This window comes from Arachis ipaensis, chromosome B7 (genome assembly GCF_059453495.1).
Source record: "Arachis ipaensis isolate K30076 ecotype BB chromosome B7, ASM5945349v1, whole genome shotgun sequence".
Classification (NCBI taxonomy): domain Eukaryota; kingdom Viridiplantae; phylum Streptophyta; class Magnoliopsida; order Fabales; family Fabaceae; genus Arachis; species Arachis ipaensis.
Window position 1 is genome coordinate 47,635,628 of NC_142442.1, and position 20,516 is coordinate 47,656,143.

Sequence of the window (20,516 nt, forward strand, 5' to 3'; positions counted from 1 at the left end):
GACCGATGGAGAGGGAGGAAGGAAGATGGTGAAAATATGTTTTTTTTTTTGTATGAATGGAATAAGAGTGATTAGATTAGGGTTCATAAGAAATCAAGCAATTTTTTAGTTGATATGAATAATGAAATGTATTTTGGTTTTAATTTTTAATTTGAGTCAAATTTAAAATTATAAAATAAAATAAAATTAATTGAATTTTGATTAAATTAAAAGGATTAGGGTTATTTTTGTCTAATATAAAAGAAAAGAATATTTAAGTCTTTTTATAAAAATTAAATAAAATTTATTTTTTATTTTTATTAAAGTATAAGGGTGATTTAGTAAAATTATTGATATGATATGTATTTAAAAAAAAATTAATTATTGACGTAAAAAACATAATCCACATATTATGTTTTAATTTGTCTATATTTTTATTATATCGGTACGTATAAATTTATTATCGTACGGAAGCAAACACCTAATTATTATTACAAATTAGCTAGATTCATTATCATTATTATAAATTAGATTCATGATTAATGCTAGATTTGTTTTAAATAAATGATGAACCAAACAAACTATAATTATTAAAGAGACACAAATGAAAAAAAAAAAAAAGAAAAAGTGTGTTGTATATTTTAACTAGTATTTTAGTTTAAGGTGATTCGGTTAATAAAATATAGTTATAAATTAAATCATGAATGTGTACATTAAAATTAGTCACCAAAATTAATATTTAACATAAAATATAAAAATATATAATATATATTAAAAATAAATTAAATAATATATTTAAAATATATAAATACATAATAACTCATTTTAGTGACTAGTTTTAGGATATAAATTGTATGTTGATATAAATTATCTTGTAAAGAAAACTTGGAGAATGCTATATAAAAAAGATGTGGCGACAACTAAAAAGGTGAGGGAAAAAAGCCAAAAAAGAGAAAAATACATAAGTATAAAACTACGGTAGAATAATATTTCTCACGACAATAAATTAATAAGTTGCATATAAATTAAAAAAAGAAAAAAAGAAAATATCTTCAATAAAAATGTGGCAACTTTGACCACTATCCCTTGGTATTAAAAAAAATTGAAAAGTTTCATATATAAAATAAAGTCATGCCATGTAACGCACGTTCGGTATTAAAAAAACCTATCTACCAATATTCATTTCAATCTGCGGAATTAATTATCACAAAACAAAAACTTTTCCAACGGCGAGGAGCGCCTTGTTTAACAAAAAGGATACTTCTGATCCTGTAAACATTTCATTCACACATCATCATCATCAATGGCAGACACAATTATCTTTACTCAAAAAGTTATAACTTGCTTAGCATCAGGAGCAGCTGTTAGATGCAATAACAATAATATTAATAATAATGCTTCAAAGGTTGATCAGTTTCCAAGCACTCACCGTCTTCGGTTCAACTCTACTGTAGCTAAGCAGAGTCGCTTCTCTTTTCTGGATCAGAAGAAAAATGAAGGCACTAGAAAGAAGTAAACTAAGTAACCTTATTTATTAGTTAGCTTTTTTTTTAATATAATAATTGCATATGCTTCTTTAATATTAATTAATTCATGCAGAAAATTGGCGATCTGTGCTTTACCACCAGAAACCCCGGTTCCGGTTGATGCAACTTCACACGGCCAGTTGTGGGATTTCATCACAAACTCCTCACTCTCTGATTGGTAATGCAAATTAACTCTGCATGTGTTTTTGGATCCTTTTAATCTCGTGTCTTTTTTTTTTCTTTCTTATTTTTTTTTTTTTTAATTTCCGTTGTCTTCTTGAGTATTCAATGAGTAAAAAGCAAACCAAAATAACACAAAAATAGCCCATAATGACTATAAAGTATATAAGCCTCTTTTTAAAAGAAAAAAAAAATCAAAGGATCTGAATAAATGAGGGTTGGAGTAATTATGTTGGAGTTGTTTACCGTGATGTGGTAGATAATTAGTTGCTTGCTTACTTTGTTTGACCAAATCTCACTTTATTTGGTTTATTTGGAACCTTTATTTTTACTTTGAAGTATGTTTGATGTAAATTTGCATTTCATGATGAAGATTGTTAAAATTAAAGGAAATGAAATTCTTGTGATGCAGGCAAGTTTGGGTTGGTGGATCTGCAGTTACAGTACTTCTATCCTTTGTCACCAAGGGCAAATGGGGACCTTTGTTACAATTGCAAGGTAAGAAAATAATTATATGATCTATGTTAAGGATTTAATCAATTATTATTTTTATTAACTAAGTGTTAAAAATATAATCGTTTATATACATTCTCTTAATATATTAGTTAGTTTAATCTTTAAAAAAAATAATTCTATAATATAATATTAAAATTTTTATAACTAAAAGATCAAAATTTCAGTACTTGTTATATAACAAAAGCACTCTTAAATATTACCATTAGCCCAAATAAATAATTAATTAACTTGCACCAACCTTGCTATCTAAGTATATCTCTTGAAATTATTGTCTATGATATTTGTGTAGACAAACTTCAAACAACAATAGATCAAGCAGAAAAGGTTGTAGATATGGTGGAAGATGTGGCTGAGAGAGTGGAGAAAGTGGCAGAAGAAGCAGCCAATAATCTTCCAGAGGGAAAACTCCAGGATGCTGCTGAGTATATTGAAAATTTGGCTGAGAAAATAGACAAGAGTGCTGAAATGGCGGAGGCTGCATTAGAAAAGGTAATGAGTTTTTTGTGTGTTATTTCTTAGACAGCAGAATTATCCGATTAGCAAAATTTATTGTTTTTTATTAAAGTATATTTCTTAAAAAAAATCTAAATATATTAGTAGAGTATGTGTTGACTAAAATATTTATATTAAAATATAAATAGACGAAAAATTTAATGTATTAAATATATATTATGATAAATATTTTAATATAAACTTAAATATTAGAGTTTTTAAAATAACGAATATTCTTTTAAAAAAGAATACTTTTATCTTAGTCTATTTAACATCTATTGTTAATTTTACAAATAATACGACTCAAACGTATTATTAACCTATTTCTCTTTAATTTGAACATCACCAACTTCTCCTTGTCCTTTTCTTATCTTTTTTCGATCCCTGATGATATTTTATGCTCTGATCTGTCACCCACCCACCCAAAGCATCGTAATAATCAAATAACGTGCACATCCTTTCTCACTTAAAAAAAATGTGGGAAACAAGTTAAAACCTATAGTTTATTTACTATAATTTATAAAAAGTTGAAATAAAATGTATATATTAAGAAAGCGATAACGATAAGGTTAAAAATTTACAACTAGATTGTTGATACTTTCAACTCTACTTTTTTGTACTTTAAAAATTTTGTTTTGGTTGTGTGCTTATTTTATTTAATTTAATTTATTTTTTTTATCAATTCGTGTTGTAATAAATAATTTTTAGTGTTGTAATATTTTATCTTATATCAACTATTAAATTTTCATAATGTTATATTGTGGTATCCGGAGGTGGTAAGTGCTAACAAATCAGAAGCCGACAATTTATCCTGTGCACTAACCACTATGTATGTGGGGGATATTTATCATTCAAACAAACTTTTTTTAATAAAACTGTATTTATGATGTTATTATGATAACCTTAAAAAAAATACAAATTTATAATTAATAAAACTGTATTTAAACAAGTTCATTCATCTTAGTTTTCTTTAAAAGAGAAAAAATAGATCCCATCATTATATCTAGTAGTAAATATAAAGTAAGATTCCTGTTTCACTTTAAGAACTCTTTAGAAACACCAATTGAATTATATATTTTGAAGGACAACTGATTTTTTAAAAAGATACAATTGTATGCGTTGAAGAATGTTGATCTCTGATTTGAATAATTAAATGAAATGTAATAAGCTAAATAATAATGTTTAATTTGCACATGCAACTTGCAGATAGAAGACATTAGTGAGCAGCTGGAATCCTTCGTTGAGTCAACACAGGAATTAAAAACTGTCACGACTGCTGTGCAAGCAAAGGATCAGAACTAGGGGAATATCAATGTTGAATTTCAATGCATGTGATATTTTGTTATGCACTAAAATACTAAGTTGTAAAGTCTTTTTATAAATCAAGTCTAATTAAAATAAATAATAAAATTTAAAATAATATTAATTATAATTATTTTTTATTATGTTAAAATAATTAATTAAATTTAATTAATAAAAAATTTAAATATATAATATTATTCTACTAAAATTATCAATTTGGCAGTCCAAAATTATATTTAAATGTCCGTGAATTTTCATATATGTAAAATATTTCGTGTGCTTCCTAGAAGCTAAGCATTACCACTTTGGACATTTGCTCATGAGGCTTGTAGACGATTATTATTAAGAGATTAATTATTAAACTAACTTTTATAAGTTACTGTCAGTCAAATTTTTTATTTTAAATTTTAAGTTCTAAATATTAAATTATATATCCTAAATTCTCTAACGATTTAAAAGTGAGTTCCTTATGATTTTCCTATTATTATTTGAGGACAAGAGCGTTTAATTACTTGAGTAACTTAAACCTTCAATCAGTTGTAATTTTTGAATGACCAACGCATAAGCTTCTAAATTAGATCTTACAATTGAGTCATGCTTCCTTTTTTTTTTTTTTTTTCTTTTTGCCTCAAGAGTTTGTTTAATAATTTTCATGACAATGGAGTCAAATTGAATGTATATAAACAGAATATGTCAAAGCTATTAAATGCTAAGTTCCTTAAGGCTTTATTTGATTGTTCTCTCAAAATTTTGACATAGAGAAAGAGAAAAATCATTAGCAGAAAATCATTCCTTTGTTTCTTCTTTTTCTCTCTTCATCTTCAATAGAAAATCATTAGTTTCCTTCTTTTTGCTTTTATATATCTTCAATAGAAAATATTTTTATCAAAATTAAGACATTCAATATGAACATAATATTAAGGGTCCATTTGGGAAACACTAAAAAACTACTTTTTTCAACTTTTAACTTATAGAAAGTTACATTAATGTGTTTGGTATAATTTTTTAGATAAACTTTTAACTTTTCAAAAAGTTATTTAAGAGTTTTTGAAGAAGTTAAAAAATGTGACTTCTCCTATTTTCAAAAGCTATTTTATCACTTTTATTTAATGCACAACTTTAAAACAAGGACTTCTATAATAACTTTCCAAACTCAAAATAACTTATTTAAAAGTTAATATTAATAAAAGTCCTTATATTTTAAGCTCCTTTTTCAAAAGAACTTATTTAAAAAGTTTAGTCAAACTGGCCCTAAAATTTATTTGGGTAAACTTCTAAAACAATTTTTTTTAATTATTTTTTTAAAAACAATTTTAAAAAAATAAAATTAATTTTATATTTAAATTTTTTATAAAAAAAATATTTTTATCTATCAACTAGTAAAAGAACCTGTGCATTGCTAGAACATAAATAAAAAAACCATCTATATATAATAACCTTGTGGCACGATCATATCCGAATATGAATGATCTACCATTAAACAAAGTAATCTATATCACATCACATAATGATTACATAGTGCATAGATACCATAAAAACATTTTGCCTGCCTTATTAAAAACAATTTTGTCAAAAAGTGGAGATGCCTCTTCGTGCTTTTTTACTTTTTTGATGTTGTTCAACTTACTACAATCAATTTGAGAGTTACATTTTTAGAATACTGCAATGCTTAATTACTCAGGAAATGATATAATACTTTGGATAAAATGTGTTTGATTTGAATAAAAAAACTCACATTTTATAATTTTTTTAGAGTCCATAACATTTCATTGAGGGTTTTTCATTTTCAAGTAGTTGTTTACAAATTATAATACCATTATACATATTATGAGTAAGCAAAGTTGAATAATGACCCTATCAAAGATATGTGCAAGAGGAAGCTATGACATGTATATGTCCTTGTCATTCAAGGATCATAAGAGGAAGGGATAGCCACTACAACAAAAAACGTTTAGTATCGTTAAATTTACTATTGAAATGAATTAGACAGTATAAATTTTGTGGTAAATGGTTATTGTCGATTTTTTCGTCTGACAGTAATTACCATCAGATTCTACGATGGATTACTACCAAAGAAAACTAATTGATTACCGATGGATTTTTCCGACGATATTGTTGGCACCAAAAAATATTGTTTCGCGCACTATTATCGTCGGATTATTTCTACGGTAAATCCGACAGTAATGTCAATTTTTTAAAAAAAATTGAAATAAATAGTCAATTTTAATTTTAAATTTAAATTTATTTTCACACAATTAATATTGAATTCATAAATAATGAAAATCTATTATTTAAAATAAATAATACAATGTTCAAATAAATTAAAAGTCAAGTACATCAAATGAATACAATCAAATAGTAAAATGAAATACTAATAACTACAGATCCAGGTAGTCCTTGTCGTCGGTCCTGTGGCCTCGAGTCGGCGAAGCAAAAGGCGGTGATGTCCGTGTGCCACCAGTAGCGGTGATGCCACCAGCAAGGTCGATGCCAGCGGCACGCATCTAGACCTGGTACACCTCAGACGCCTCCATACATTGAAGACACTCCAGCAACTCCCTCCACCCTAGCCTGAGCTCATCCGTAAACATAACGTGGGTAAGGATCTCTTAATACCTCTCCCGATAATCGTTCAGCTCCTGAGCCTACTGGTGAAGGCTATGTTGGAGCTCTTACACCTGCAGCCTCAAATCCACGCCTTCCTCGGGCTCAACAGCTCGACTAATGGCAGAGCATGACGACAGCCTCAACGTGGAGGTGTGGATGCTGCTAGCGAAGAATGACCTCATACCGTATACACAGTTTTTGTACGGCGCTAAGGTGGTCTCGCGCCAAACCGCATTGGAATCAACAACTGAAGCTACAGAGCCATCGGCAGTGTCCTCCCCACTTTGTTGAGACTGCTGAGTCATAGCCTCTAGTCTTTATGTGTAAGACTCCTGTGTTACACAAGTTATTGTGATTAGTACGACAGATATACAGTTAATTAATCTTTAAAAATTTTATAGTAGAAGATCATATGTATGTTTACTCACATAATGGTCCTGAGACCGCTGATAAGAAAATCTCTCTTTGTTCTCCTTTAGTGTGTGGGTGTACTTAAACGGCTATGCCAATGTCGCCATATAATCCAACAACTTCGACTATACATCTTGCATTGAAACAATATGATTAAGATGCCTGGTAATGATATGCAAAAGAATATAACTATAGTTATTAATATTCTATTTTCTTGTAATATTAAGTTATTAACAAAATTAAAGTCACTATATACCAGCCTGACCTTAGTCTTCATGAAGGTCGCTGAGCCGCCAGTGTACTTGGACGACCTGGCCGATACCCTAGTAGCTCTGTTGGTGAGACGCCGATGCCTGAATCTCTCATTGGTCTTCCATTGAACAAACAGAGCCTTCTTTATTTTCGATCAGAGCCAGGACATCCAGTGGTCCCACCCTTGACGAACATTACGCAGCATCTGCTGTAGTCACCAACCTATTTTATGGTCAAATATCTTCCTGATGGTAAGATCATGCTTAGCGTCCCATATAAAGTGCAACTGCAACAAAGAATCTTATAAATTAGTTAAGCAAGATAGAGGATATAAACTAGCTAAAAATATTTAAAACTGAAAAAAAAATAATTACCGCCCATTTCTAAAACCATCGCTTCTTGGTCTCCGCGGGGATCTTCGTATAGCTGGGCTAGGGATGGTCGTACATCAGCTTGATGACATTGAGCATCTCCTGAGTACACACATTGTTGTTCAGCACAATCCTAATAATAACCCACAATAACCATAATAAAGTAAACAGGAAACAGGAATCACTTTTCAGAAACTTTAAGCAATTACCATAAACAGAAAACAATAACCAGGTAACCAAATAAACCTAAATCCACTAAACATGAATAAATTTTTATGAACTTTCAGTAATAACCATAATCAATAATCAGGAAAAAATAACTAGACAATCAAATACACCTAAATCCAATAAACAGGAATCAATTATCATGAACTTTCAGTCATAAGCAATAATCAGTAAATAGGAAATAATAACCAGGCAACCAAATAAACCTAAATCCACGAAATTAGAATCATTTTTCAAGCACTTTCAGTGATAACCATAAATAGGAAATAGAAAACAATAACCAGGCATTCAAACCTAAATCCACTATACTAAAATCAATTTTTAGGCACTTTCAGTGATAACCATCACAACAAATCTTCAATTATACGATGGGAGGTGGTGGAGGGGCATCCGCTGCCTCACTTCCGTGGCTGAACTCTGATGCGCGAGCATGTTGTACCTATTTTCCATTGGTTTTCTAGTTGTTTTTAGTTAGAATTTATTAAGTTTATATTATTTTAGTACAAAAAATCCTCTTTGGATGCTACTTTGAGTTGTTTTAGTATTTTTATGATTTCAGGTAAAATTTAAAATAATTTGGCAGAGTTTTGTACAAAAAAAGAGAAGATTTGGAGCTACCCCTGGGCGCTAAATGCCAGTTGGGCGTTTAGTGCCAGCAACACAGCAAGCCAAGGACGTTCTCTGCCTCTTTGGGTGCTAAACGCCCAACTGGCATTTAGCGCCAGACAATCCGAATTAAAGCCTCATCAAGGGAGCATCTTAAGTGGATTTAGCTTTTATTAGTTATCTTATCTTTTATTTTTGTAATTTTTATTTACAAACAATATCTTTTAGTTTTAGAATTTATTATTTTATTTTATTTTCAAATCAAAATTAGGTTAGATATAAAAGGGAAAAGTTTCACCCTTCAGGGGGAGCTTCTCACTTCCGCACATTATACTTTCAGAACCCTTGTGCTCTCTGTAAGTCATGATCCACTAAACCTCTTTGGTTAAGGTTAGGAGCTTTGTTTATTTCTATGGATTAAGACTATTGCTTTTCTATTTTAATTAATGTATTGATTCATTTTCAAGGATTACTTTAGTTCTTGATATTATGAATTTGGGTGGAACGAGAGAATGACCCTTATTCTAGATGCGTTCTTGTGACCCTTAGAAGAGGTCCCTCACCTGAACATAGCTTGAAAGTAAATTCCTCCTAAATTACTAATTACTTGAACTAATCTGGATACGTGACATATAATCCATTTAGCTTTGGGTAATTAGGGTTTTTGTGGCCATAAACTAGACTTGAACTTAACCCTCTAATTGGAATTAAGTGACTAAGAGATTGGTGGTTGATGAAGGTTAGAGGAGACAAAATCACTAAGAGATTAGGGTTTAGTTGTAACACCTTAATTACCCTAAGCCTTACCTCGTGTCGTAAAGCAAAGGTTAATCGAAGGTTACGACAGTTCTAAGCTTGTACATATAATATATAGAAAGAATTAATATAATCTAGAAGCCCGATGAAAGATATAGCTCAAAAACAGGATTTGAAAAGCTCAAAACGTACTAACGAAGCTACTAACTTAAAGCACAATATATATATATATATATATATATATATATATATATATATATATATATATATGAAAAGGGTATAGTAGCATAAGAATCTAGCCTCAACTTGTGGAGTTTAAGCCGGCTAGCTATATATAGATAGTATAGAAGTTTGACAATTAAAAACAGCTTATACAAATTGTTCTCTCAAAGGTAAGCCTCTAGGCACTATAAATACAAAAGAGGAGAGACATATACAAAATAATCAAAAGACTCCCAAAATAGAATGAAGATCCTCCACTCTGTCACCACCAAGCAACTCACCGAGGTGGGTTGCGACCTGCATCTAAAAAGCACAACAAAAATATGGTATGAGAACCGAAGGTTCTCAGTATGGTAACAGTGCCCAATGATGTAAGATATAAGGCTCCGGGACGCCGAAGGCAATCCTAGAACTTCACATCGCATACAGATATTCAAGCTTAAAACAAAAGAAATTAACGTAAACCATAAACAATAAACAGGGTTTTCTAAACTTAAGGGGTTTCTAACTAATTTTAGCCACACCGCTGTGTCCCACAGCCTTCGCCAACTAACCTCCGTGCGATCCCATCGCCACTACCTACCTAACCTCCTCAATACCAGACAAACACAAGATAATGCACACAAATAAAACAAAGACAATATTCAATATACAGCAAGTAATTCAAGAAGCAAGTAGGCATGTTATACAATTAGGCAAACTCAAGTAATCAAAGTAAACAAGCATATAAGAGATGCATATGATGAATGCCTGTCCTATTGGCTCGTGATATCACTTGTCAGTCTATGAAATCCAACCCGACATATCCTTTCGGATGTCGCCTTTCTGCCACGTCCGAGGATATAGCGCCTGGCACGCTTTTGTTCCGAGGATATAGTGCCTGGCGCACTATCGTTCCGAGGATATAGTGCCTGGCACACTCTTGCAGCAGAGAAGGAAAACAACAACATCATCTATTTCATCATAATTCATTCCAAGGATATAGTGCCTGGCACACTATCATCCCAAGGATATAGTGCCTGGCACACTTTCCACATCCAACAAGTCCTTCCACCTCAAATCATAACCAGTCATCACCATTTCTCATCTCAATCCACTTTCAATTATCAATTCTCAACATTCCAAGGATATAGTGCCTAGCACACTCTCCATCAAACATGATCATTCTAAGGATATAATGCCTTGCACACTTTTCACATTCAACAAGATCATCATTCCTCTTTGAGTCCTCATCTTATCATAACCATCATCTTTTCCATTAACATCCTTAAACATTTATTTTTCTCAAGTCCATCAGTTTCTTAATTCATTGTCAGTAATCACCAAGTTCACTACTCATCTTACTCTCTCAACCAAACTCATCCTTAACACCAGAACCTAAACCTCCGTTTGATAACTTTTCAAAGTAAAACCCAAATCACATCTCCAAAGAAGTATACAATCTTGTTGGGAAAGTGAAATGGTTCGAAAACAAAGTTTAAGTTATAAAACAGGGTGTGTGTGTACGCACAGGGGTGTGCTGCGCACGCCCAAGAAAATCTTTAAACGTGTGCGTACGCACAAGTACAAATTTTCATAATTCTGTTCGCTCGCACAAGCTGTGCTAGTGCCCCCTAACAGATTGCCTTTCCCAACTTGTGCGTGCGCACAGGGCTGTACGTACGCACATGTTGTAATTCTTCACTGGTTATGTGCGCGCACAAGCTGTACTAGCGCTCTAAACAGGAAGCCTTCCCCTGCCTGTGCGTGCGCACAGGTTTAGAACTTCGCAGGGGTGTGCGTGCGCATAGGGCTGTGCGTGCGCACATACCAGAAATCACAAAATTCTACAACTTTGCAGAATTTCAGATTTTGACACCAATTTTGAATGATCATAACGTCCTCTACAAAAATTCAAAGTTTACAAACTTTATATCATTTTGAAGAGTTTTCAATGGACTTTGATCCTAAACAATTTTCATCAACTTTTGAAAACTAAGGCACAAGTTATGACCCGTCAAAGTTCACTAAAAACCAGGTTTTACCAAAAAGCACAAAATTTCCCAATTCCTTGCAACACACAACCAAAACCAATTCAAACCATTTCAAATTCAAATTCCCATCATAACTCACCCTTTGTGTCATATTCCATCATTTATACCAACTTTTTCTCAAACACATTACCATATCATCAATCTCAACATCACACATATCATACTAAACCAGTTCTCATTCCACACAGTCATTCCTCACCATCATATCATTATCAATCATCATAACTGAAATCATTCAATCTCAACCTTTCTCTTCAACATCCTTTTTATCTACATTAATATCACATCTCATCAAAATAGTCAAAACTCATTAATTCATCATGCATCACATCTCAACAAATCAACCAACCAATATCATAATATATCATTAACACCAATAACCCTCATCAACAACAATAATTCACTTATTCATCATCAACCTTCATAATTCTTAAATACCAATAATCACCAGTAACACATATCATCACACATCATAATCATCATTCAACAACATCCACAACCATCATAAAGACTCATAATTTTCCTTGTTCATCATAATCATCATTCAACCTCTTATCTCAACACAACGTCAATAATCCATCACATGCTACATATACTCAAAGTCATCATACATCACATTCATCAACATCCAAATTCAATTCTATCCTATGGTCCACTATTACATATTACATAAAGGAAACCGAAACCATACCTTGACCAATTCCCAATATGCACAAAACACCACTTTGAGCCCAAACAAGCTTCCAAAAAGCTAAGACAACTCCAACAAGCACCAAAACTCAAACTAACATTATATAACATACAAACATCAAACCTAAGGTTTAAAGAAACAACTAAACTCAAGGTTTTAGTGAAACCTTACTTTTTCCAACGAAATTAGGGGTAAAATCCAACAATTACCCGCAACTAGAGATCACCTAAACAAGCAAAACCACAAAATCCACTCAAAAACCAAACTCCCAGAAGCACAGAAGTTAGGGCAGGAAACTGGGGAGTGAGTTTTGAGTCATTACCAGATTTTCTTAGATAGAAAGGAAGAGCTCGTCGAGAGCTTCACCTGGCCGTAAACGGCTCGTCAATCAGAGTTCCGTAGCCTCTCTCTCTTATTAGGGTGGAAATGAGCTGAAAAACTCATTTAATGAGCATATATATGTTGGGCCTTGGGTTTGGTCCAACCCGTTAGCATTTTTAGTCTGTTTGGCCTACTTTGGGCCAAAACCTTTAAGATTAGTCTCCGGTTTTCAATTCTAAATTATTTTTGTCCATTAAAAACAATAAACCAATTTTCAAAATCTTATTTTTCTCAAAACACAGTACCGGACAGACTTAAATCGGTCTGACTGGTTCGATTGCCGGTTCACAGTTTTTCTCGGTTTTTCACAGAAAATACATTTTCTGACTCAAAAAAATTCACTGAAACCAAATTTCACCTATTTTCAAATTAAAACTTCTAGATTCTGAATCTGTTCCAGGCACTAAGACCATTTTTATTAAAACGATTTTACATGAAAAACTCCAATTCTTACATTAGTCAATTACAGTTTGCCATGAAATGAATCATGCATGATTAAAATAGTTTGTAAGAAAATCTAATCCAGAAAAGTAAACATCTCCAATACCTTAACTGCTTTCTATTATTGATTTCTCACCAATTCTTTTATTTGTTTTCTCTACTCTTGAATTACTGTTTAATGCTATTTCAAATAACCAAACCAACTTTTCTGTCTGTCTAACTAAACCAATCAGTCAACCATTGTTGCTCAGTCCATCAGTCCTTGTGGGATTGACCCTCACTCACTTGAGGTATTACTTGAACGACCCCAGTGCACTTGCCGGTTCAGTTGTGGATATTCTCAAAATTGGCACTAGACTCCGGAGCTGCGGCATCCGTCGCTGGAGGTGGCATTGCCATGGATGCAGGCTGCTGAGTGGTAGGAGGCGGCATCGTCACCATAGACGAAGGCATGTAATTGGGGTTAGGGACCATGATGAACGACTGGTCCACTAAACCCGCAACCTGTGGCATCATTGGGGTGGTCAGAGTAGAGGGAGAGGATCTAGAAGTCTCGGGAGTTACCAGAAGAAACTCTCCCTCTACTCCAACCACGGCTATGGCCATGACCAGCAGCTTGATCCGTAACACCTCTACCTGTCGTCAGGTCTGCAAATAGACCAATTAACAGAAATTCAGCATAAGAAGTCAACAATAAATTATGACAATAAAGTGCAAGTATGAGGAACAAGTTCAACACTAATGTACTTCCTATAATCAATAGCACATGATTGATTTCAAGAATTGAAAATTTTCCTAATATAACCCAAAACTAAATAAACATGAAAAATTAACATACTTGGATTATAGAATTAATGAGCTTAAAATTGTATTAATCTTGTACTATTGGACAAAGAACTTCAATCATGTAAAAATTAAGATTTTGGTCAATTAAAAGAATTTCACATCCATTCATCAATGGATAATAACAATAAGAATATGAAAGCAAGCATTGATTTCCAAGGATTGAACCAAAATTATATTAAGAACTCGTTGAGGCATATTGTCGAACACTTGGTATACCAAAGTGTAAATGACACAAAATGACACTAACAAGCATCCTCTCAGCACCAATTCAAAAGCTTAGAACCAATAACACCAAACCAACAGCATAACTCATGAACTCAGCAACAAATCAATCAAAACAACATTAACAATGAATTATCGCAATCAAAACTAGCAATAAAATAGAGAATCTTCATACATTCAATCAATTATCAAACAATCTCAGCAATAATTTCTTAGCAAAATAGTCATCAATGCAGTAATTAACACAATTAGATAATTTCAAATACTACAACAATGCAAAATCTAATATATTGAATCTAACCAAACTTAATCAACCTAAATCCACTAAGATTAGAAAACTAAACTGAACCAATTTTGAAAGTGATTCAAAATTAATATTGAAATTCTAATCAAACCTAAATTAAATTAAACTAAAATTAAAGGAATTGGAAAAGAGTTGTTCAAGAACCTGTAATAAAGAATAGAACAATAAATAATAGAAGAGATGGATGTTGTAGCGGTGATTGGCAAAGTTGCATTGAAGCTTGCTGGAATGAAGGGGACTACTGTAGCTTTAGTTCTGTGTCAATGAGACAGAGAGAGCAGGAGGCAACGGTTGAGCCTGAGAGGGAAAAGAAGGGAAGAAAGAGAAGGGGCTTGCAGTGACGACAGATGGTGGTGACGGTGACATTGGAAAGAGAGAGAGAGAGAGATGGAGGGGAAAAAGGAGAAGAAGAAGGGGTCAGTGGTGGGTTGTCGGCGACAGAAAGGGGGTTGCCGACAATGGTGGTCTTGGTGGTGGCGGCAGAAGGTGGTGTCAGTGACTAGAAGGAGAGAGAAGGATGGTGGTGATGGTTTCGAATAAGGGGAAAGAGGGTTCATGATTTGAAACCATCGGTAAATTCTGACGATAACCTATTTTGGAACATCAAAATGCAGCATTTCACTAATTGGAATTACTGTTGGAAAAATCTGACGGTAAACCACCGGTAAAGGACGCGCCAAATCAATTTATTTTTCCTCCAAATATTATCGTCGGATTTACTATCGAAAAACAGAATCCGACAGTAATTACTTAACCTTATGAATTCGATGTTGTTACCATCAATAAATCTACCGCTACTCTGTAACGTTAAATTTGACAATAAATTCGATAGTATTTAACGTTTTTCTCATAGAGAATACACCTAAAGCATTTAGGATCTTAATGTATCTTAAAACTCTAATTTGTATTTTAATAATAACCTTATTTTCATTTTTCAAGTTAAATTCTTATCTTGCAGAATATTCAGCAACACAATAAGAAGCTCAAATTTTTAAGAGTTGTACTGCACTTTTTAAGCTTAAGAAATTCATGTGTTTTTTCTGCTGGCAAAGGAAATCTAGGTGGAAATGAAAAAGAATTTTTTTTCTTTTCACACTTTAAAAAATCATAAAGTGTGAAAGGGCATAACGTCCTAATGAAGATTGGAGTGTCGATCACAAAGTCTCTTGCATTCTTTATATTTCTATGTTAATTAGTATGATTCTAATAAAAGAGTGCACAATACCCACCATCAACTGTCAGAAATTCATAATTATAATTAAATAAATACATGAGAAAGCAGGGAAAAAGATAGCTTACAGATTTTTTTTAAATCTAATAAAATGATGAGAAATTATCGTGTAGAATTTTCTGTGATAAGAAATGAACCTAATTAACTAAGTACTGAATCTTCTTACACATTCAATTGTTCAAGGGACCTTCTATCAAATTTATCAATCACATGCACAAGTCTTTTCAAAATTTTGTATTCCAAAATCATTTAAGAAATATAAATAAGGGGATAAGAAATATTCCAGAAAAATTCATCATAATAATTTAAGTGTTGGAAACATAAAATAGTGTGTAGGATTTCCATTTCATACTTTACATAAAATAAGATTAGTGGTGATTGGTCTGAGAAATGCATTAATACATTTAATACAAATAAATTGCAAAGGCAAAATTTCCATTGGTAAGAAGATGTGCATTATTTATATTTATATATTGGACCAGAAATAGCAAAGAATGATGAACTCAATTTTTTGCAAGCGGAAAAAGTTGTTGATTTACTGTCGACCACAAATGATATTATTGTGAATGTTCATGTCAACGAGAACGAGCTCATACCTTTTGCACAAGACCCTATTTCTCATTTGTTCCAAACTGAAGTTATAGAATTCAGCAACCAAAGAGAAGAGATCATCGACCTTAGTCAGGGTGATAATATTTTAAGTGAGCTTCTTGGGGTATTTTAAAGATCTCAAAAGTTAAGAAAATTCGGTTATCAAGCTCTGAGTACAAGTTAATTCACTTGGACCAGAATCCACAAGTTCTCAATCCTCCTGAAGGCACACACACTCAACATCCAACAAAAGTTTCAATCGATCCTGGGATGCTCGATCTTCTTCAAAAGTTAAAATTCTTGTTAGTTAATCCCGTCGAGGCATTATTTTCGCAAGATGATCTCAATGCTACCCTTAACCAAATTTTGAGTTCCACCATTCCAACTCAAGATCCTCCTGATCATGCCAAACGACTTGTATATTTTATCCATCATACCAAAGAATTCTTCTCGTGTCAGGACGAACTTGAACTTCATTAAAAAGAGATAAAATAAATCAAAGATCGAAGTGTCAAAGTTGAAGTTTCTTTGGTTGATAAAAAATGAAAAGCATTAGATTACGGAACTCATCTGACTGAGGCTTCTACTAAGATGAATCAACTAATTAGTAGGGAGAAAGAGCTTAAGAAAGAACTTGATGAAATCAGACAGAACAAAGCTCTTTTTCAAAAGCCACTTGACAAGCTCTGAAATATAAAGCAACTGCTCGACAAGGAAGTCTCTACCTTATCAAAGGAAAAGGATGAACTGGATAATCAAACCCTCCAACATAAAACTGCAGAAAACGAGCAACTTTAAAAGCTTCAATTACTCGTACAAGATCGTGGAAAGATCAAATAGCAGTTGGACTAACTTTTACAACCACATGAAGACTGAAGGCTTGGGATGCCAAGTTTCTTTGTAACTAAAATTCCTTTCAACTAAATTATTTTAAATTTGCGCATGGTTTTAATTATCTGTGACATCAATAACATTAAAAATACTTGCTATTATCAATTTTATCTCAATTCCAGTATCAATATGCTTTTTTAAAACTAACTCGCCATTGTCAAACACCTTTTTCTTAACTCGTCAATTATAGATACGAGCTATACTCTCTTTTTCGCGAATAAGATTGTCGAGTTCTAAAATGCGTTCATTATCTAAGTTATGCAATCCATCAAATATTGCATTCCAATAAACTTCGACAAATATTTTTGTAACTTTTCATTGTTACACTTAAACTTTTTTTAACAACTGCTTTAAAATCAATTGAAAATCCCCCAAGATTTGGACATCTAATGTCCCTTTGTCGATCAAAATTTCTAATCCCAAAATCAAAGTGTTATATTCAGCTATATTGTTCGAGCATGGATATTTTAATTCAAGCAAAAATTTCGATGGGATACCTTTTGGAGATATAATTAAAATGGCAACACCAGCACCATCTTTATGTTTTGCTCCATCAAAGTACAATTTCCAAGGTTCAGACTCACTATCAATAGTATTTGTCCCCTGGTCATTAAGATTGGTTGGATGATCAACCAAAAAAATTGTAATGACCTAACCTTTAATGGCCTTAGCCGGGACGTACTGCAAATCAAACTCAGTTAAAGTAAGCATCTATTTCCCCAACTGACCTCTTAGAATCGGGTAAGACAACATATACTTAATTAGGTTAGTTTGTGCAATAACTCGAATAGTTTTTGTAATCATATAACATTTTAATTTTGTACAAGCATAGTAAAGGGAAAGGCACAGTTTTTCGATGGTAGAATATCTCGTTTCGATATCAGATAACACTCAACTTAGGTAATAAATTGCCCTTTCACGTCCTTCTTCATCTTTTTGAGCCAACATACAACCAATTGTATTTGTTGAAGCCGCAACATACAATTTTAAAGGTTCAAAAGGTCGGACTGTTGCCATTACAGGTGCTTTTGATAAATAATCTTTAATCGAACCAAATGTCTGTTGGTGTTCTTCCGTCTACAAATATTGGGAATCATTTTAAAGCTTCACAAAGGTAAAAAAGATGTGTGTTTGACCAGATAAATTACAAATAAATTGACGAAGCAAATTAAATTCTCCAAAAACGATTGAACCTCTTTTTTCGATTTAGGAGATAGCATTTCTAAAATTGCTTTTCCTTTGTTTTGATCAATAGCAATCCCTTTCTTTTGTACCATGAATCCTAAGAAATTTCCTGCCGAAACTCCAAACACACATTTCAAAGGATTCATTTTTAAACCTTTCTTTCACATAGTTTAGAATGCTTGGCTTAAATGATCAAGATATTGATCCATCAAATTTGATTTCACCATTACATCATCGATGTATACTTCCATAAAGTTTTCAATGTATTCATGAAAAATAGTATTCATAGAACATTGATATGTTACTCCATCATTCTTTAAATCAAAGGACATCATTATTCATTCATAAGTTCCCAAAGCTCCAGGGCATCAAAAATCTATTTTCCAAACATCTTCTTTAGCTTGAAGATTTGATTATAACCAAAATAGCCATCTGTGAAACTTAAAATTTCATTACCTGCCGCTGAATTGATTAACATATCTGCCATAGGCATAAAATACTCATCTTTAGGAGTAGTATTTAAATCACGCAAGTCACCATTCTTTTTCATTACTGGTACAATATTTGATACCCAATCGACATAGCAAGCGGTTTGAATAAACTTTGCTTTGATTAGCCTTTCGATTTCTTATTTGATTTTTAGATTGATTTCAAGGGCGAATCGTCTAAGTGCCTTTTTCACTATTCGAGAAAATGGCTTCTGATGAGCGAATAATTTATACCCTTTTTGGCATTGTTTTTACATAGTTTTTAGTATGTTTTAGTTACTTTTTATTATATTTTTATTAGTTTTTATGCAAAAATCACATTTCTGGACTTTTCTATGAGTTTGTGTATTTTTCTGTAATTTTAGGTATTTTTTGGCTGAAATTGAGGGACCTGAGCAAAAATCTTATTCAGAGGCTGAGAAAGGACTGCAGATGCTGTTGGATTCTGACCCTCATGCAATCGAAGTGGATCTTCTCGAGCTATAGAAGTCCAATTGGCACGCTCTTAATTTCGTTGGAAAGTAGACATCTTGGGCTTTTCAGAAATATATAATAGTCCATACTTTGCTCGAGATTTAATGGCCCAAACTGGCGTTAAAAGCCAGCCAAAAACTTTCTGGCGTAAAACGCCAGAATTGGCATAATTCTTGGCGTTAAACGCCCATTTTGGCACCCAGGGTGGCGTTTAACTCCAACTTGAGGCATATGCATGTGAAATCTTGAAAGCTCAGCCCAAACACTCACCAGGTGGGTCCCAAAAGTGGATTTCTGCACTATCTGTACTTAGTTACTCATTTTCTATAAACCTAAGTTACTAGTCTATTATAAAAACTACTTTCAGAGATTCATTTTGTACCTTATCACATTTTATACTTCATATTGTATCTTCTACGGCATGAGTCTCTAAACTCCATAGGTGGGGGTGAGGAGCTCTGCTGTGTTTCAATGGATTAATGCAATTACTACTGTTTTCTATTCATTCACGTTTGATTCTATTCTAAGATACCCATTTATACTTCAATCTAGAGAATGATATGATCCGTGACACTCATCATTATTCTCAATTCTATGAACGCGTGCCTGACAACCACTTCCATTCTATCTGAGCTCAACGTAGTCATTGGGCGATAGCTTGAGTGCGTATCTCTTGGGTTTCTGATCCACGGACCGAGTCCGTGAAATCAGAACCTTCGTGGTAAAGGCTAGAACCAATTGGCAGCATTCCGGGGATCCAGAAAGTCTAAACCTTGTCTGTGGTATTCCGAGTAGGATCTGGGAAGGGATGACTGTGACGAGCTTCAAACTTACGAATGTTGGGCACAGTGACAGTGTGCAAAAGGATAAGGGTCCTATTCCGACGCTAGTGAGAACCGACAGATGATTAGCCGTGCGGTAGCTGTACATGGTATTTTTCATCCGAGATGAGAAATCTAACAGTTGATTAGCCGTGCAGAGATCGTACCTGGTAGTTTTCATCCGAGAGGATTATACAGCTTGCCATTGAAGGAAACCATGCATGTTTGGAGAAGAAGACAGTAGGAAAGCAGAGATTCAGATGATAGAGCATCTCTGGAACCTCAACATGTTCCTCATCACTGAATTACAAGTACCATTTATTTCATGTTATTTAATTTTCATAAACAAAATCATTCTTATCATTAATCTCCTGACTAAGATTTACAATATAACCATAGCTTGCTTCAAGCCGACAATCTCCGTGGGATCGACCCTTACTCACGTAAGGTATTACTTGGACGACCCAGTGCA

General features: G+C 32.9%; 1 protein-coding gene across 1 annotated transcript; it reads left to right on the forward strand.

Moving 5' to 3' along the window:
* Positions 1-1,146: 1,146 nt before the first annotated feature.
* Positions 1,147-4,125, forward strand: LOC107609712 (uncharacterized). The gene is made up of 5 exons (XM_016311729.3): positions 1,147-1,491; positions 1,579-1,683; positions 2,098-2,183; positions 2,491-2,690; positions 3,900-4,125. The coding sequence occupies exons 1-5, from the start codon at positions 1,283-1,285 to the stop codon at positions 3,993-3,995; spliced, it is 696 nt and encodes a 231-aa protein (XP_016167215.1). The 5' UTR covers positions 1,147-1,282; the 3' UTR covers positions 3,996-4,125.
* Positions 4,126-20,516: the final 16,391 nt, after the last annotated feature.